This window comes from Rhynchophorus ferrugineus, unplaced genomic scaffold, assembly GCF_030347505.1.
Source record: "Rhynchophorus ferrugineus isolate W39M unplaced genomic scaffold, kcgeb_rfMv2 rfM4, whole genome shotgun sequence".
NCBI classification, from domain to species: domain Eukaryota; kingdom Metazoa; phylum Arthropoda; class Insecta; order Coleoptera; family Curculionidae; genus Rhynchophorus; species Rhynchophorus ferrugineus.
Window position 1 is genome coordinate 60,151,467 of NW_027472583.1, and position 15,633 is coordinate 60,167,099.

The window sequence follows — 15,633 nt, forward strand, 5'->3', positions numbered from 1 at the left end:
AAGCTATTTTAAGCAATACGGCATTAATCCTTATCGAATTAAGTACCTTAAATACAGTGTGCAATTAATATAGATCAATATGGTTCCTTACAGCATGTAAATTAAACAAATATTTTCGGAGATATTACAAATTTAAAATTTGCGTTTAAAAATGTGTAATGTAATAAAAATTGTATGAATTTAGATATTCCAAAGATAGCAGGAAATCTTCATAGTAAGTATAGGGGAAGAGGAATTGTTTTACTCCAAATTTAATGCGTGCAGGCCAAGGGCAGTAATGAATGAACCAAAAATACTGGATCGATTTTAATCATGTTTTCATTGAGTGACATAGGCATATATATTTTATGCCCGTGCAAAGTCGGAGCGGGCCGCTATGTTTTTATATACAACGTTCATATTTTTTCTGTAGTGTATTTAATTTAGTATCAGCATTGCACCCGTGCGAAGCCGGGGCGGGTCGCTAGTTCTCTATATTTTGTGAAACGTCTCTTGTAAAAATAAATAAATGGATAATATCCTGGAACTGGTGGTTTTAGTATATCATATTTGATTTTTATTTAAATTTTGCAACTTGAACTCAATTCTAACCGACCAATTGAAAAGTCCCCGGCCTGACACATAGATGTTGCGCTACTAGAATTAAACAATCTAAAGATACCAACTGAACTCGTACATCACATCATTCACGAATATTTGGGTATGAGAAAGCTCTGTGCAAAGTGGGTGCCGCGGGAGCTCACTTTTGACTAAAAATAACGACGAGTTGATGATTCGGAGCAGTGTTTAAGAGTTTCTGTACCGATATGTGACAATGGATAAAATATGGCTCCATCATTTGACTCCGAAGTCCAATCAACAGTCATCTGAGTGGACTGCACACGATGAACCCGCTCCAAAGCAAGGGAAAACGCAACAGTCGGCTGGCAAGGTTATGGCGTCTGTATTTTGGGATGCGCATGGAATAATTTTCATTGACCACCTTGAAAAAGGAATGACCATCAACAGCGACTATTACATAGTGTTATTGGACCGTTTGAAGGACGAAATCGCCGAAAAAAGGCCGCATTTGAAGAAAAAGAAAGTGCTGCTTCACCAAGACAGTGCAACGTGATACAAGTCAGTGAAACCGACGGCAAGAATCCATGAATTGGGCTTCGAATTGCTTCCTTATCCATTGTATTCTCCAGATCGGGCCCCCAACGACTATTTTCTGTTCTCAGATCTTAAAAGAATACTAGAAAAGTTGGAGGGTCGCTATAATCAGTGTATTATCTTTGAAAGGATATGTTGAACAAAAAAAACTAATTTTGCCAAAAAAATGTTTTTTACTATGGTAGACCGGACACTTTTCAATTGACCTGTTATATAAAATTCAGCATGTTTTAGACATGAAATAATAACTCATTGACGACACGATCATATCAACGATATTAAAATTGAACAAGGGACATTAAAATTTGAGGTTTTACTTACTATTTACGTATTCTTCAAGTATACGTATCATTAGTCTCTATTTAAAAATACGTCTTATCCTTAAATCAAATTGTTCTTTCTTTCCGATAGATTTTATTCGATTTTTCCCATTACTAAATTTACTAGAAATAATTGTAAAAGGGGATTATACGAAACTAATCTCTGTGACTAATCGAAATATATATATCAAGTCGACAGACGTAGGAGAGTATAACTGGACTGTCTAATTCCTTTGTTTGCGCTGTTTGTGTAATATAATGGTTAAAAAAAGGGGTAAGTTTAATATTGATTCATTTTAAAGTAATTGACCTATAAATTAATTTCAAAGGATTTTTGTTACAATTTATATTTTTATTGTGAAAAAGCGATACAATGTATTTTATTCAAAGTATTGTCTATCGATAGCCCCTCCTTTTCCCTACCTCTCGGGCAATTTACCACGAAAGAACTATGTATCTTTCGAGATTATCCACGTATCGATAAATTTTTTTGGTATCTCCATAAGTGGGGTGCCGCCCAGGCAAGTCACTCAGTATCAGTCACAAGTAATCATATATCGCAACGATTAGTAATCAAAAGGGGCAACGACTGGAGAATACGGCTGGTAGCAGAATATAGAAAAAATAAGAATATAGAAATAGAAAGAATATTACACATTACTTCACAAATATCTCCGGATTTGGGGTACGCGCAAATTGAAGTGAAGGTATTCAACAATACGAAATAATAAAAATATAAATTAATATATCTCCAGTCATTCTATTTTTATTAAAACATCATATTACACATCATCATTATTTTTATAAATAAATATACGCAAATTTGATAAATAATTGATTTTATCTTGAAACTATACATAATCCCTCCTTATACATAGTTGGTAGTTAATAAACATTGATTTTTTTTTTAATCACACATATTATTTTAAAAAATTATTGAATAAAATGAAATAATTAAAAATATTGCTATAAATAATAATTAATTTACATATTTGACCAATTAACAAGAAGATCGACTAGAAAAGAATATACCGCCATTAGAAAAGGAAGACAATACAGTTTATTCTTTTTTATGGTTTATTCTATGCCTCACGCATGCGCCAAATCCGGAGATATTTGTGGAGTAATGTATCCTCCGAAGAATAACATTGTTGTGTCTTTGCTCGTGTTCCGGCTGTTTTTCGCGCAGTGCTTGGTTTATGCGCATAAATTCTAGTCAATGGTACACCATACGAAGCTGATCCCACCAAATAAGAGCATTAACTGGGGACCGCGAATAATATTTCTGCCGATGTTTTACGATTTAGATTATCGCAAAGGATAAACTTTTTATCACAATCAATAATACGATGCTAGAAAATAGCGTTGTGAACTATCGACTGAAAACATTCGATAGTCAAAAAACTAGCGACTGAGAATAGTAATCACTATTTTTTGTCATATGTCAGTGCATATTTTCAGTCAAATGCACGGTTCCACTGTTTTTTTTTAATTCGCGATGTCATACGAAGATGTACGAATCATTTTCTGTATAAATATGAAGAGAGGAAAGGATGGAGATAATTGCTTGGGACAGTTAATTTTATATGTGGTTATCAATACATAGTATAAAACAAAGTCGCCTTTTCTGTCCCTATATCCCTATGTGCGCTTAAATCTTTAAAACTACGCAACGGATTTTGATGCGGTTTTTTTCAATAGATAGAGTGATTTAAGAGGAAGGTTTATATGTATAATACATGCATAATATACTAAGGCAACATTGCTAATTTTAGAGGTTTCTAACGTGATGTCGTAAATTAACCTATTTTTGTAGACTTATTTAGCAATTAGCAAAAACGCTGCCTAACCCTACGAGTTAGATCAAATTAATGTACTACAGTATTGTACACCATAAAAAGGTCTACAAAAAAATCCGCAATGGTATATGTTTATCTTTTAGGGATAACCCACATTAACCATTTTTATTGTTTACTTTTTACGTGAGAAAATGGCTTATTTACGAAGCTATTTTAAGCAATACGGCATTAATCCTTATCGAATTAAGTACCTTAAATACAGTGTGCAATTAATATAGATCAATATGGTTCCTTACAGCATGTAAATTAAACAAATATTTTCGGAGATATTACAAATTTAAAATTTGCGTTTAAAAATGTGTAATGTAATGAAAATTGTATGAATTTAGATATTCCAAAGATAGCAGGAAATCTTCATAGTAAGTATAGGGGAAGAGGAATTGTTTTACTCCAAATTTAATGCGTGCAGGCCAAGGGCAGTAATGAATGAACCAAAAATACTGGATCGATTTTAATCATGTTTTCATTGAGTGACATAGGCATATATATTTTATGCCCGTGCAAAGTCGGAGCGGGCCGCTATGTTTTTATATACAACGTTCATATTTTTTCTGTAGTGTATTTAATTTAGTATCAGCATTGCACCCGTGCGAAGCCGGGGCGGGTCGCTAGTTAAAAAATAAAAGAAAAAAATAATTACTGAATGCCATAATAATAATATTAATATATAACATGCAATTTATCGTTTAATCTTAAAGGAAGTAGAATTACTTTTATATTTGAACGAATATACTATATTAAATATAAACAATACAACTTAAACAAAACCTAAAAACTAAAGATGTACAATAACCATAAATACTATATAAAAAATAAACTTATACCAAAACATAGAAAAAAACTAATCCATGACAAAAAATTATCTTTATTATTCTTTATTTATGAGAACGGAGATATTTTTTAACAAAAATCGAGAGAGTAATCGAAATATTACCTGTTATTGCTATAAAACAGTCAAAATATTTTACTACTTATCATTCTCAATTTTAATCTTTTTACCCTATTACATTAACAATCGTGAAAAATATCGTACCAAAATGTTATAATATTAATACACAATATATTGTTATTTACAAGCGAACTACCAAAAAAATCATAAAACTATATATATTACATATAAATCTATGTAAGCATAAATCGGTTAAACGTTTTTTGTTCACAATTCAACGGAATGAAAGGCTTCAACATGAAATTGGTTATAAATCTACCCAATGCCTAATATCTATCGTCGTTTAGGAAAGAAGACTCAGTCTGACAAAAAGCAACCGGTTAGTCCAGGCTCCCAATCTGGACAATCATCGGGTCCTCAAGACCGCGGACGGCAAGGTATATTATTTATATTCATAATTTAAAGATTATTTTCAAGAAACTATTTAAAATCTGAAGGGGCCGCAACGCAGCGTCAGAGTCAGACACCGCAAGATGACAACGCACAAAAACAAAAGGCTCAACAAAATCAACGAAAAGGTGAACCATCAAAACAGTTAGGAGAAAGTTTAGAGCTAGCTGGACCAAGTCAACAACAGAAAGGTTTACGGCAGCTAAGAGCAGAACAACCACAACAAGTTGGGCCATCACAACAACAGCTTCGACCACCTATCCAACAGGGTGTACAACCACAACAATATGGCGGACCAACTGTCCAACCAAGTCGACCGCATCAAAAACTTTTGGGGCAAGCACAACTACCACCATCTTGCCAACAGACTCAACAGCAGAGAAGTATACACCAGCAAAGAGGTGAGAAACGACAACAACAAACACCACCTGTTCAAGAGGGTGGACAAAGAGGTTCACCACAAAAACAAGAGACAGCACAGCATCAACAAAAGGATAAAACTCAGCAACAGGGTGAGCTAAGATAAGGAAGGTCATATCAGTGACAATGTGAAATGATATATATTTTTCCTGAAGTCGCGCGCTGTGCAGATAGTGGTGAAGGAAATTCAGTATCCAAAGTTACACCTGGCAGGGAGGGTAAGAAAATCATGGTAGAATCTAACCATTTTCTTCTGGACTTGAGCAAATTAAACGACAAGGCTTACCATTATGACGTTGATATCGAACCTGTGGAACCCAAAACCAAAACTGTTCCAAAGAAGTTGATACGCTCCATCGTCAACGAATTTACAAGAAGAATGTTTCCAAACAGGTAATAAATGTTTCTTATTTATTATTTTATGTATTTAACTGTTAGCAAAGAGAAACAACGTCATATCGAGATTTCGTGTTAAAACAATAAAACTATTTCAAACACAGGTTATATCCATAAAAGATATATCAAGTATGGACTATTACCAGACGTACCGGGAAATCACTACAGGTTAAAAAAACTATATGATTATCAATAAGATGGAAAAATGTATTTATTCAATTATTTATTAAATTTTTACAAATTATAAGAAGCTTTCTGAAGTTTATCATTATTTACTTTTATTTGAACCTTGACATCGTAGACAATAATACTCATATTATGATTTTGCATTTAACCAAATAATATTTACCTTAAATGCTACAAAAATAACCACGTAACAACAACTTTCCGTCATAGAGTAAATATATTACTCTACGCTTTTCTTATAATCTTATGCAAAAATAGAATCATAGTATAAAATAAAATAACCTGTCATATAGATGTCACAAAATTTGAAATCGAAAGAAAGAAAAGAAATCTGTAATTTTTCACTTACGGCCCTCTTATGATTTGGACGTGCAAAACACGTTGGCCGCGCATGCGTAGTCTCAATAGGAAGGCCCCGACAACGTCATTTGGCTACATTTAATTGGTTATTTTAAATTACCATTACAGACACCTGTAATGTAATTTTTAAAAACAATTTATTAAAATAGAATTCTATATAAATCCATATATAAAATTGAAAACATAACATCTCCTGGCAAATATTATCAAATTGTCTATAGGGATGTTTCCCTTTTTAATATTTCTTTAGTACTATCAATTTAAATAAGATGTATTAAAGTTTCTTTGCTTACTAGTTCAACACAAAAATACATTGAGGCAAGTTATAATTATTTTTACAATATTATTGTGAAAATTGTGGAACGGATAATTGAAACGATTAAATTGTATAATCAGAATGGAGAAAACACCCAAAAAGTAATACTTTAAAGAACAGCAACATTACAATTATTACTGATGTGCTCTTATTATGGTAAAATCGTAAAGTTAAAGAGACAGCTTAAGGACCTATTAACAACATAATAAAACAATCATGAGATAATCTCTTGTCTATAAAATCAACCTCATCTTGTTGGTCTACAAATTGTATTATTTTATTTTATATTAATGTATTTTTTAACATCCGTGTTATCTCGGTTAAGGAGCTTTAAGGCAAAATATTGATTATAAGTATCTTAACCAATATACATTTATTTCAAGAAAATAAACCCCTTCAAAACAATTAAGTTTTTAATTGATTGCACTTTACATACAACTTCTTAAATGGTAAAACGCACTGTAGTAAAATCATATTTATCTTTAATGCAATTTTGCCATCGCCCAATTTGCACATATTTTGCTTTTAAAGTATGGGTAATATTTTCATGATTATTTCTGTTGTATTCCTATACAACGTGGGGCAATAGTCCCGATACCACTTTGATTTCCTATAACTTTGCTCAAAGAAAAGATAAGTAAGTTTGGTTTTCATAAAAAGTTTATGTGGTCTTTACATTTTTCGGTATGATTGAATATGAAACTTTTGAATCTTTTTAAGGCATTTTCATGATATCCTGCATCATCTGAGGCTGAATTCTTGAATTTTGTGACGAATATTGTCTTTAAGATGTTGAATCGTTTGGAACGTATTCACATAAACTTTTGATTTTAAAAAACCCCATAAGAAAAAGTCTGGTGGAGTTAAATCCGGAGATCTGGCTGGCCATGCTAAATCGCCACTTCGCGAAATTAGTATTCGTGGAAAAAACGTCATTCAATAATTGAGTTGTTGAATGAGCTGTGTGTACTGTGGCCCCATCTTGCTGAAACCACATGTACTCTAGTCCTTACTCTTCCATATCAGGCACAAGAAAATTTCGAATCATGTCTTAATACCGTTCGGCAATAACAGTAACTGCAACACCTTGGTCATTTTCAAAAAATAGGGACCAATGATGTTTGCAGCATGAATTCCATACCATACAGTTGTTTTTAGTGGACGCAATGATATTTGATGAATTAATTGATGAGAAAATGGACTTCATCGCTCATTATCAATTTAGACTAAAAATCTTCAGTTTCAAAATTACTGTACTGAACTCGTTAATCAGGATCTCTCGGTAGCAATTTTAGGACTAATTTAATTTTGTACGGGAACATTTTCAAATCAGTTTTCAAAATTCGCCTTAAACTGCTTACAGAAATGTGTAACTGGGACGTCCGTTACGAGACGTCCGTTGTCTTCCAGAACGAAGCCTGACTGCTGTCGTACCGTACTGTCGAAAATTCGCATGTAAACGATAAATTGTGGTTTTGTGGGGCACTGGACGATTAGGACGCAATTAGTGCTGAGTGGCGATAATGGAACGATTATTTTGAATAAATATTGTCCCTATTTATGCTTGTTCTTGTGGCGTATACTTATCAATAATAAAATTTGGACGTCTACACAACACAATGGCTAAAGCGAAACTGAGCTAACCGTCAATACCACATGATAGCGGGATTTTTGCCCCACCTGTTATATATCGTTATATTAATTAAAGATATTTCTTGAACATTATACAATTTGTACTTAATTTTAAACGTTTAGTTTTATTTTGGTCCTTAATTTTAAGGGTTTATTAAGACTATGGAAGTTATCGTAAATAAAACATAACGAACATAAGTCGTAGTAGTATTAATTGCAAAAATTATAGATGTTAATTACTCTCTCACATTGTCCTTTAGGAGTCCTGCCTTTGACGGAAAGAAGAACATGTACACTTCCACTCCGTTACATCCAGATTTGGACATGCTGTTTGAGGAGCAAGTTGCTATCGACGACGAGGGCAGAACCAGGACCTTTAAAGTCAGCGTAAAATCTGCAAAAACCAATCCCATTGACATGACGGTAATCAAAAATTGTTTAAGCATTGCTAGTACGCCTAGAGAGGCTCTGCAGGTTATCGATATTGTTTTGAGAATGGCTTCATCGCGCAATTGTCTACCAGTAGGGAGATCATTTTATAAGATAGAAAAACCGATGGACTTGAGCGGAGGTAAATGAATTCTGCGAGTTGCATTTTTAATTTGTTACCATCACATGTATATATGATGTTGTAGGTCTGGAAGCATACACTGGTTTTTATCAGTCAGCCATAAGAGGTTGGAAGCCATTACTGAATGTTGATGTGTCGTTTAAAGCTTTTTACAAGAGCATCCCAGTGGTAGACGCACTGTTAGAGCTTTTTGTTTATCCAGATTTCCAACCACAAGTTGAGTGTCTCGCCAATTTGCGAAGTTATCAATCAACATCTGCAAACAAATACTTAAAAATGTTGCGAGTACAATATGAACTGCCCAATTGCCGAAGCAGTAGGAGAATTTACTCTGTAAATGAATTGTTTAGCAGCGCGAGTAGACATCGCTTCGACTATCAAGGCAAAACTATTAGCGTACAGGAGTATTTTTCCCAACACAAGAACTATCGAATTAAGTATCCCGACATTCCCTTATTGCACGTTGGAGATCCGAACCGAGCGAATAAAACTTTGATACCGATGGAATTGTGCACGATCGTTCCATGCCAACCATTACGTGGAAAATCGAATAACGCACAAACCAGGAAGATGATCCGGTAATCAAATCAAATCGTTCAGTTTTTAACATAGGCTTTTTAGAACTTAATTCATGTTTTGAATGCCATTCCTTGATTACAGCCTTTGTTGATACTATTGTAGAGATTTTTTTCACCATGATATGATGCATTTTCCATAATAATAACTTATGGGTTCATCAGGGCGTTTTAACAATTGGTTCTCAAACCATAACAAAAGCATGTTATGGTTCATTTCTCCATGGTAGTCGCCCTTGGATTTGGAGGAAGACACTAACTCCGCTCCAGGAATAAAATCATGCTTATTCCCTGCACGATTAACAATATGTCTGCAATTAATTATTGATAATGTCCAACAAAACCGAATCGAAAGCTATTGTAACGTTTACGTTATTTATTCGGTTAACGTTAATTTTTATTGTCTACACTTTTTTTGTTACTGTCTTGCCAAGAATGCCCCAATGCACCATTTTGAAATATCCAAGTTTCATCAAGTTACACAAGTTCAAATAATTTATCTTCCTTGGTCTTACTGTATGCCTTTAAAAACTGAATTCTTTTTAAGGTAATGTATGATGTCTTAAAGTTATCTTTACACTATTTAAATCCTATGCACTGTGAGACTGTATGAAGGTATGTCTTACATCCCTCAAAAAGCTGCTTGTCCCTAATTCTTTTAGGTATATTTTTCAGACAGGCACTTTTCTCTAAAATAATTTTATGTTTATATCGATAAAATAGTTTGGGTACTGACTGTTCTTATACATTTCGTATATTTGATCTCGAATAGAGACCACTTCGTATATAGACGGGCTTTCTTGGGTGAATCTAACGTATTGTTCTTCATTGTATAAGTGATGTTATTCACATTACCCACACTAACATTTAGTGTGTCAGTAACCCGCTAAAAAACATTTTCAATAAAATTGTATTAATATCATCAATAATTACCCTTCTAACAGAATTTATAGGCAAAACAGGTCAATTGAAAAGTCCCCGGCCGGCCATAGTAAAACACATTTTCAAGTGTTCACTTCAAGTGTGATACACTGTTTATAGTGACCCTCTAACTTTTCGTTGCCATTTTTGTAGTACGATTAGTCCTTCGACGAAAATATCTTCACAGCGAGCATTCTTTTGAGATCTGAGAACAGGAAATAGTCGCTGGGGGTCAGATCTGAAGAATACGGTGGATGAGGAATTCATGGATTTTTAACACGTTGCATTGCCTTGGTGAAGCAGCACTTTCTTTTTCTTCAAATGCGGCTGTTTTTTTTTTTGGCGATTTCGTTCTTCAAACGGTCCAATAACGCTATGTAATAGTCGCTGTTGATGGTCCTTCCTTTTTCAAGGTAGTCAATGAAAATTATTCCATGTGCATTCCAAAATACAGACGCCATAACCTTGTCAGAAGACTGTTGCGTTTTCCCACGCTTTGGAGCGAGTTCATCGTATGCAGTCCACTCGAATGATTGTCGATTGGACTTCGGAGTGAAATGATGGAGCCATGTTTCATCCATTGTCACATATCGATGCAAAAACTCGGGTTTATTACGCTTGATAATCTTCAAACACTGCTCCGAATCATCAACAACTCGTCGTTGTTTTTGTGAAAAGTGAGCTCACGCGGCACCCACTTTGTACAGAGTTTTCTCATACCCTAATATTCGTGGATGATATGAGGTACAAGTTTATTTGATATCTTTAGAGTTTCTGCTATTTCATTCAATTTCAATTTACGGTCATTCAAAATAATTTTGTGGATTTTTTTTGATCCCTTCACTAAATAGTGGCTAGTTAGTTCTATTATTATACAGATGTTATATTTTTGCTGATAATTTGTGATAAAACTGTTATTATTACCGGCGAATGGTCAGAAGTATATGAAAATATTATACTTTTATCAATATTTTCAGAAGAACCAAAAATGCTGTTGCGTCCGAGCATATATTCGTTACTCTCCCTCAAATGTCTTGGTCCTTAGAGTGTGATATTGTTATTATATTTCATTAAGTTATTTATGACATTGTTTCAAACAACCAGCGTGATGAAATAACATTATAATATGTTATTTTCTTCCTCAGTTATGCGGCTACTAGTACAGATGTAAGAAAGACAAGGATACAAGACGCTCTCAAGACCGCTGATTATAATTCTTCACCGGCTGTGCGTGAGTTCAACATCACTGTAGGCAACGACTTTCAACAGCTTCAGGCCAGAGTGTTGAATTCGCCAGCATTGAAATATGGCAATGATAGAACGGTAAACGTTTTCAAAGGAATATGGAGCAGTTCAGTTTTTTTCAATCCAGCTACCATTAAATTATGGACTATTGCCGTGGCGGTCGAGAAATTCCCACCACAACGTGATCAATTACAAAAAATGCAAAAATTGGTAATTATGATAATCTTCATATTTTTAATAGATGTCCCCGTAAATTTCGTATCACCTATATGTAGTGATTTGTCTGGTGGTCTGATGACGATATTATTTTTAACATTGCACAATCTGCCCAATGGGCAATAAGTATTTGGTGGGATTTATGTTATACAATGACATGTATACTCTATTCAAAGTTTTTTTTAGTAATGGGTCATGGATATTTGTGACGTCGAAACATTGCAATGTCGCCGCATCACCTCTGAGTTGTAGTTCATTTCGGCTTTAACATACAACAAAATTCGAATCTAAATAAAATAACTACAAATAAAATAATCTAAAAACTACAATTAATTATACAGCGACAGAGTTATAACCTCTTATCACTAGTGCTTTCAAGAATGTTGCATACGTCTGAAAACCGGACGACTTTAACAGGCTCATTTGTTTACGTGTTCGAACTAATCAAACAGCATTGTGTCTCTTTTTAATTAGAACAAAATGAGAAGGAAAATATTGTCTGATTCTAAAACGAATTTACAAATACATTAAACATCTCCATCACGAATGTACAAAAAAAACCTTGAATAGTTTTGTTTTGTTTTTTTAGTATTCCGGTTTTTGTTTTAGTTGGTTTCGGAAGCGAATAGAGCAGGAATGAGTTTCAGTAGTCCGGCCGTCGAACCTTTTCCGACTATAGGAGGCAGGCAGACATATGCGGATGTTTTGAAATTTTTCCAACAACAAGAGTCGAAAAAATACGACATAATTTTCGTGGTGGTTCCGGACAGCGGCCCTCAATATTCCTACGTTAAGAGAGCGGCGGAGACTCAGACAGGATGTTTGACGCAGTGCGTCAAACAAACCACAGTCTGTAGTAAGATGAATCAGGCGACGGCGCTGAACATTCTTCTTAAAGTTAACAGTAAGATGAACGGCACCAACCACGCGCTCGGTGATAGGCCACCAATTCTAAGACGTCCAGTTATGATCATGGGCGCTGATGTGACCCACCCATCGCCAGATTCGAAGAACATCCCCAGCGTGGCCGCCGTCACGGCTTCTCACGACAGCAACGCGTTCAAGTACAACATCTGTTGGCGATTACAAGACCCCAAGCTGGAGATAATCGGCGATCTAAAAAACATCGTCATAGAACAGTTGCACTTTTACAAACAGCAAACGAACCTCATGCCCGAAGCGATTGTATTCTTCCGCGACGGCGTCTCAGAGGGTGAATTCAATAAGGTCGTGACCAAGGAAGTGGCAGCCATAAAAGGCGCGTGCAAACAAATACAGAAGGAAGGTTTCGAACCCAGAGTGACTTTCTTGGTGGTACAGAAGAGGCACCACACCAGACTGTTTCCGAAGGATTCGAGAGATTCGCAAGATAATAAAAACAATGTTCCCGCAGGTAGGTAAAAATTACATTATTAAAATAACAGCGTGCATATGTTAATGTTGTGTTAATGTAAAGTCGTAGTGCGCATGCACTTTGTTTAGTTCCCGTGTTCGCCACAACTACTTTCAGCGCTTGGCGACGAGCAGAACGCAGTTCCGTGACCGTTTTTGATTCAGATTCCGTGAACAATTTTGAGCGAACGTGGGAAAAATTGGCGGGATTTGAACGACATATGTTTTGGTTTTGGGAAAATAACCCTGTTTTTCCTTGTAATTTAATTATTACTATAAAGATGCCTTTGAATGATAAATATGTGTTTTATATCTATTAATGATTAATAATAACACATATTATATAAAAACCTTATAAAAAACACGAAAAATTAAGATATTTATATTTTACTTGCAGGAATCTTATTATATCTAAAATAATATTTAACTTTGATTTCTATTTTGCAAATGGTAATTGCAACAAAACGTGTCAAAATGATGAATTTTTTTCTTATTTTTCATTGGAGCAAAGAACATTTACTAATACTCTCTATAGTACAAAATTTGTGAAATAATATGGAAAAAGTATTTCACAACTGGTGAGAGATGTTTAAAAATAATCTCATATAAAATAATTATTAACAACAGGAGACTAAACAATTATTAGAATTCGTAGTGACAACTCCCATGACAACTTCTGAGGCCAAAAGTGTTTCTCAACACTAAAGCGCATCATCATTATTTAACAGTTCTTTCCAATCTATCTATTAAAAAACAGTTTATCCTTGAAATAGGCAATTTTAATGACAAAAATTGCAGAAGACCTTAAAATTTGTATCAGGAGCCACCACTACCTGACAATAAAAATAGGCAAAGTAATATAACGCAAAGGTTAAGAAGAGAAATTATTGACTCTGAAATCGTTCGCTGATCACTTAGAACAAACCTTTAAACGAAATAAAACAGGAGAGTGAAGTGCGAAAATCTATCAATTGAACTTGAGCCAAAAAAGTCTCCAAAGTTATAAAAAGTGATATCAATCCATAGAAAGCGTCAGGCACCAAGTGCTGAAAAAGACATGAGGAAAGACTCCATTCCTATCATAACACCGAAATTCTGCAACCCTTGGACAGCACTAAACTAGAACGCAGATCCAACCATCAAGAGGTCCAAACCAAGTGGTGCAGTAAAGTGACAAAAACACTGGCAAGGCGACGACAAGTGCAAGTGTAACGACCTAAAAATTGTATTCTATCCCAAGAATCAATAGTATTCCGATATTGTTATATAAGTATATATAATAGTATTATATTATTTTCAGAAAAGCTGATTTGACTGTTTATTCAACAAAATATAATTAAAAAGCAACTATTATTAGCATTTTGGGTTTTCGTCTCCCTGTCTAATTTTCGTTTTTATTTTTTAGGGACGTGTGTTGACACAGATATAACGCATCCCTTTATGACAGATTTCTACTTGGTCTCTCACGTCTGCAGCCAGGGTGTGGCTAAACCAACTAAATACTGCGTACTCTACGACGATAATAATATGGATCACGATCAAATAGAGCAACTGACTTATTATCTCTGTCATATGTTCACCCGCTGCAATCGCTCGGTGAGCTATCCAGCCCCCACTTACTATGCTCACTTGGCTGCTGATCGATGCAAAACATACATCAAAGAACACAAAATCAACCTGAAGAATTTGGAACAAGAATTTAGACGCTATCAGATCAAAGACTCGATTCGAAAGGATAAACCAATGTTCTTCGTGTGAATGTGTATTGTTGGATGCAATTAATTTATTATCAATTTACTAGTTCAATAATTGTTTTACTAATTTGAAATAATGTATATAACATAAATATTGTATATATACTTAAAGGAATGCAAATATTATACTACTTTGACATCGACTATTTTAATGATAATGAAAATTATAAAAGTAATAATGCCACCAGGTATATTTCAGAACAAATGAGTAAAGGTAAGTTTAGAACACCTAAGATTAACTTTTGATTATATTTACTGAATTAGCGAATAATGCTATATATTTAATAGGGGAATATATATAACCAGTCGTTTAGATAAACAAATACATCTATCAATTAATATGGTAAGGTATATATAAATGTTATAGTTTCGTAAGATCTACATCCTTAATTTACATATTTTTCATTCGTATATAGGCCACGACACGAAACCCAACAAACATATCATATTGTCGGTCAGTAAACTCGTTTATGTAGCATTATTTTATAATTCAGTAATACAGCATATTCAATTAAGTGCCTAAATTACTCAATTCAAACTTACTGATTCATATTCTCTAAAACGGGTAAAATCTAATCTAATTTAAGTCTAATCTAAATTTTATATTAATGTAAATAACCACAGATATCCAAAATAAAAACAGTTGTTTTCTCCAGATGCCTTGTAGATAAACGTCAAATATTCTATGCGTCAAGCTTATTTTCGATCTCACTCTAAAGACAGACTCAAAAAGAACCACAGAATAGTAATATAAATTGAAAAATGTCAAACACTACAAATGTGATAATATTTTTAATTTAATCAACTTAAGACTATGTGAAATCATACAGTTAAAATTTGATATATCCTTGCAAAACTATGATTTTTCATTATAAAAATTCAATGCATATATTTATATATAGGTTGAATGTTTTCTAGTTTTATAGTATATAACGGATAAATTAATTCGAAAATAAAGAAGTAGCTACTATTACCA

At 34.0% G+C, this 15,633-nt stretch overlaps 1 protein-coding gene across 4 annotated transcripts; it reads left to right on the forward strand.

Annotated features, from left to right (window-relative positions):
• The first annotated feature begins 1,647 nt into the window (after positions 1 to 1,647).
• On the forward strand, positions 1,648 to 14,800 carry LOC143194878 (protein argonaute-2). Of its 4 annotated transcripts, none has more exons than XM_076401651.1 (10): positions 1,657 to 1,749; positions 4,571 to 4,660; positions 4,721 to 5,185; positions 5,249 to 5,486; positions 8,244 to 8,554; positions 8,619 to 9,131; positions 9,553 to 9,676; positions 11,196 to 11,505; positions 12,121 to 12,904; positions 14,309 to 14,800. In XM_076401651.1, the coding sequence occupies exons 1-10, from the start codon at positions 1,734 to 1,736 to the stop codon at positions 14,659 to 14,661; spliced, it is 3,204 nt and encodes a 1,067-aa protein (XP_076257766.1). In that variant the 5' UTR covers positions 1,657 to 1,733; the 3' UTR covers positions 14,662 to 14,800. The 4 variants fall into 4 exon arrangements, with proteins under 4 accessions (XP_076257768.1, XP_076257766.1, XP_076257765.1 ...); XM_076401650.1 differs by having other exon boundaries at positions 4,571 to 4,659; positions 4,717 to 5,185; XM_076401653.1 differs by lacking the exon at positions 9,553 to 9,676 and having other exon boundaries at positions 1,648 to 1,749; positions 8,619 to 9,132.
• Positions 14,801 to 15,633: the final 833 nt, after the last annotated feature.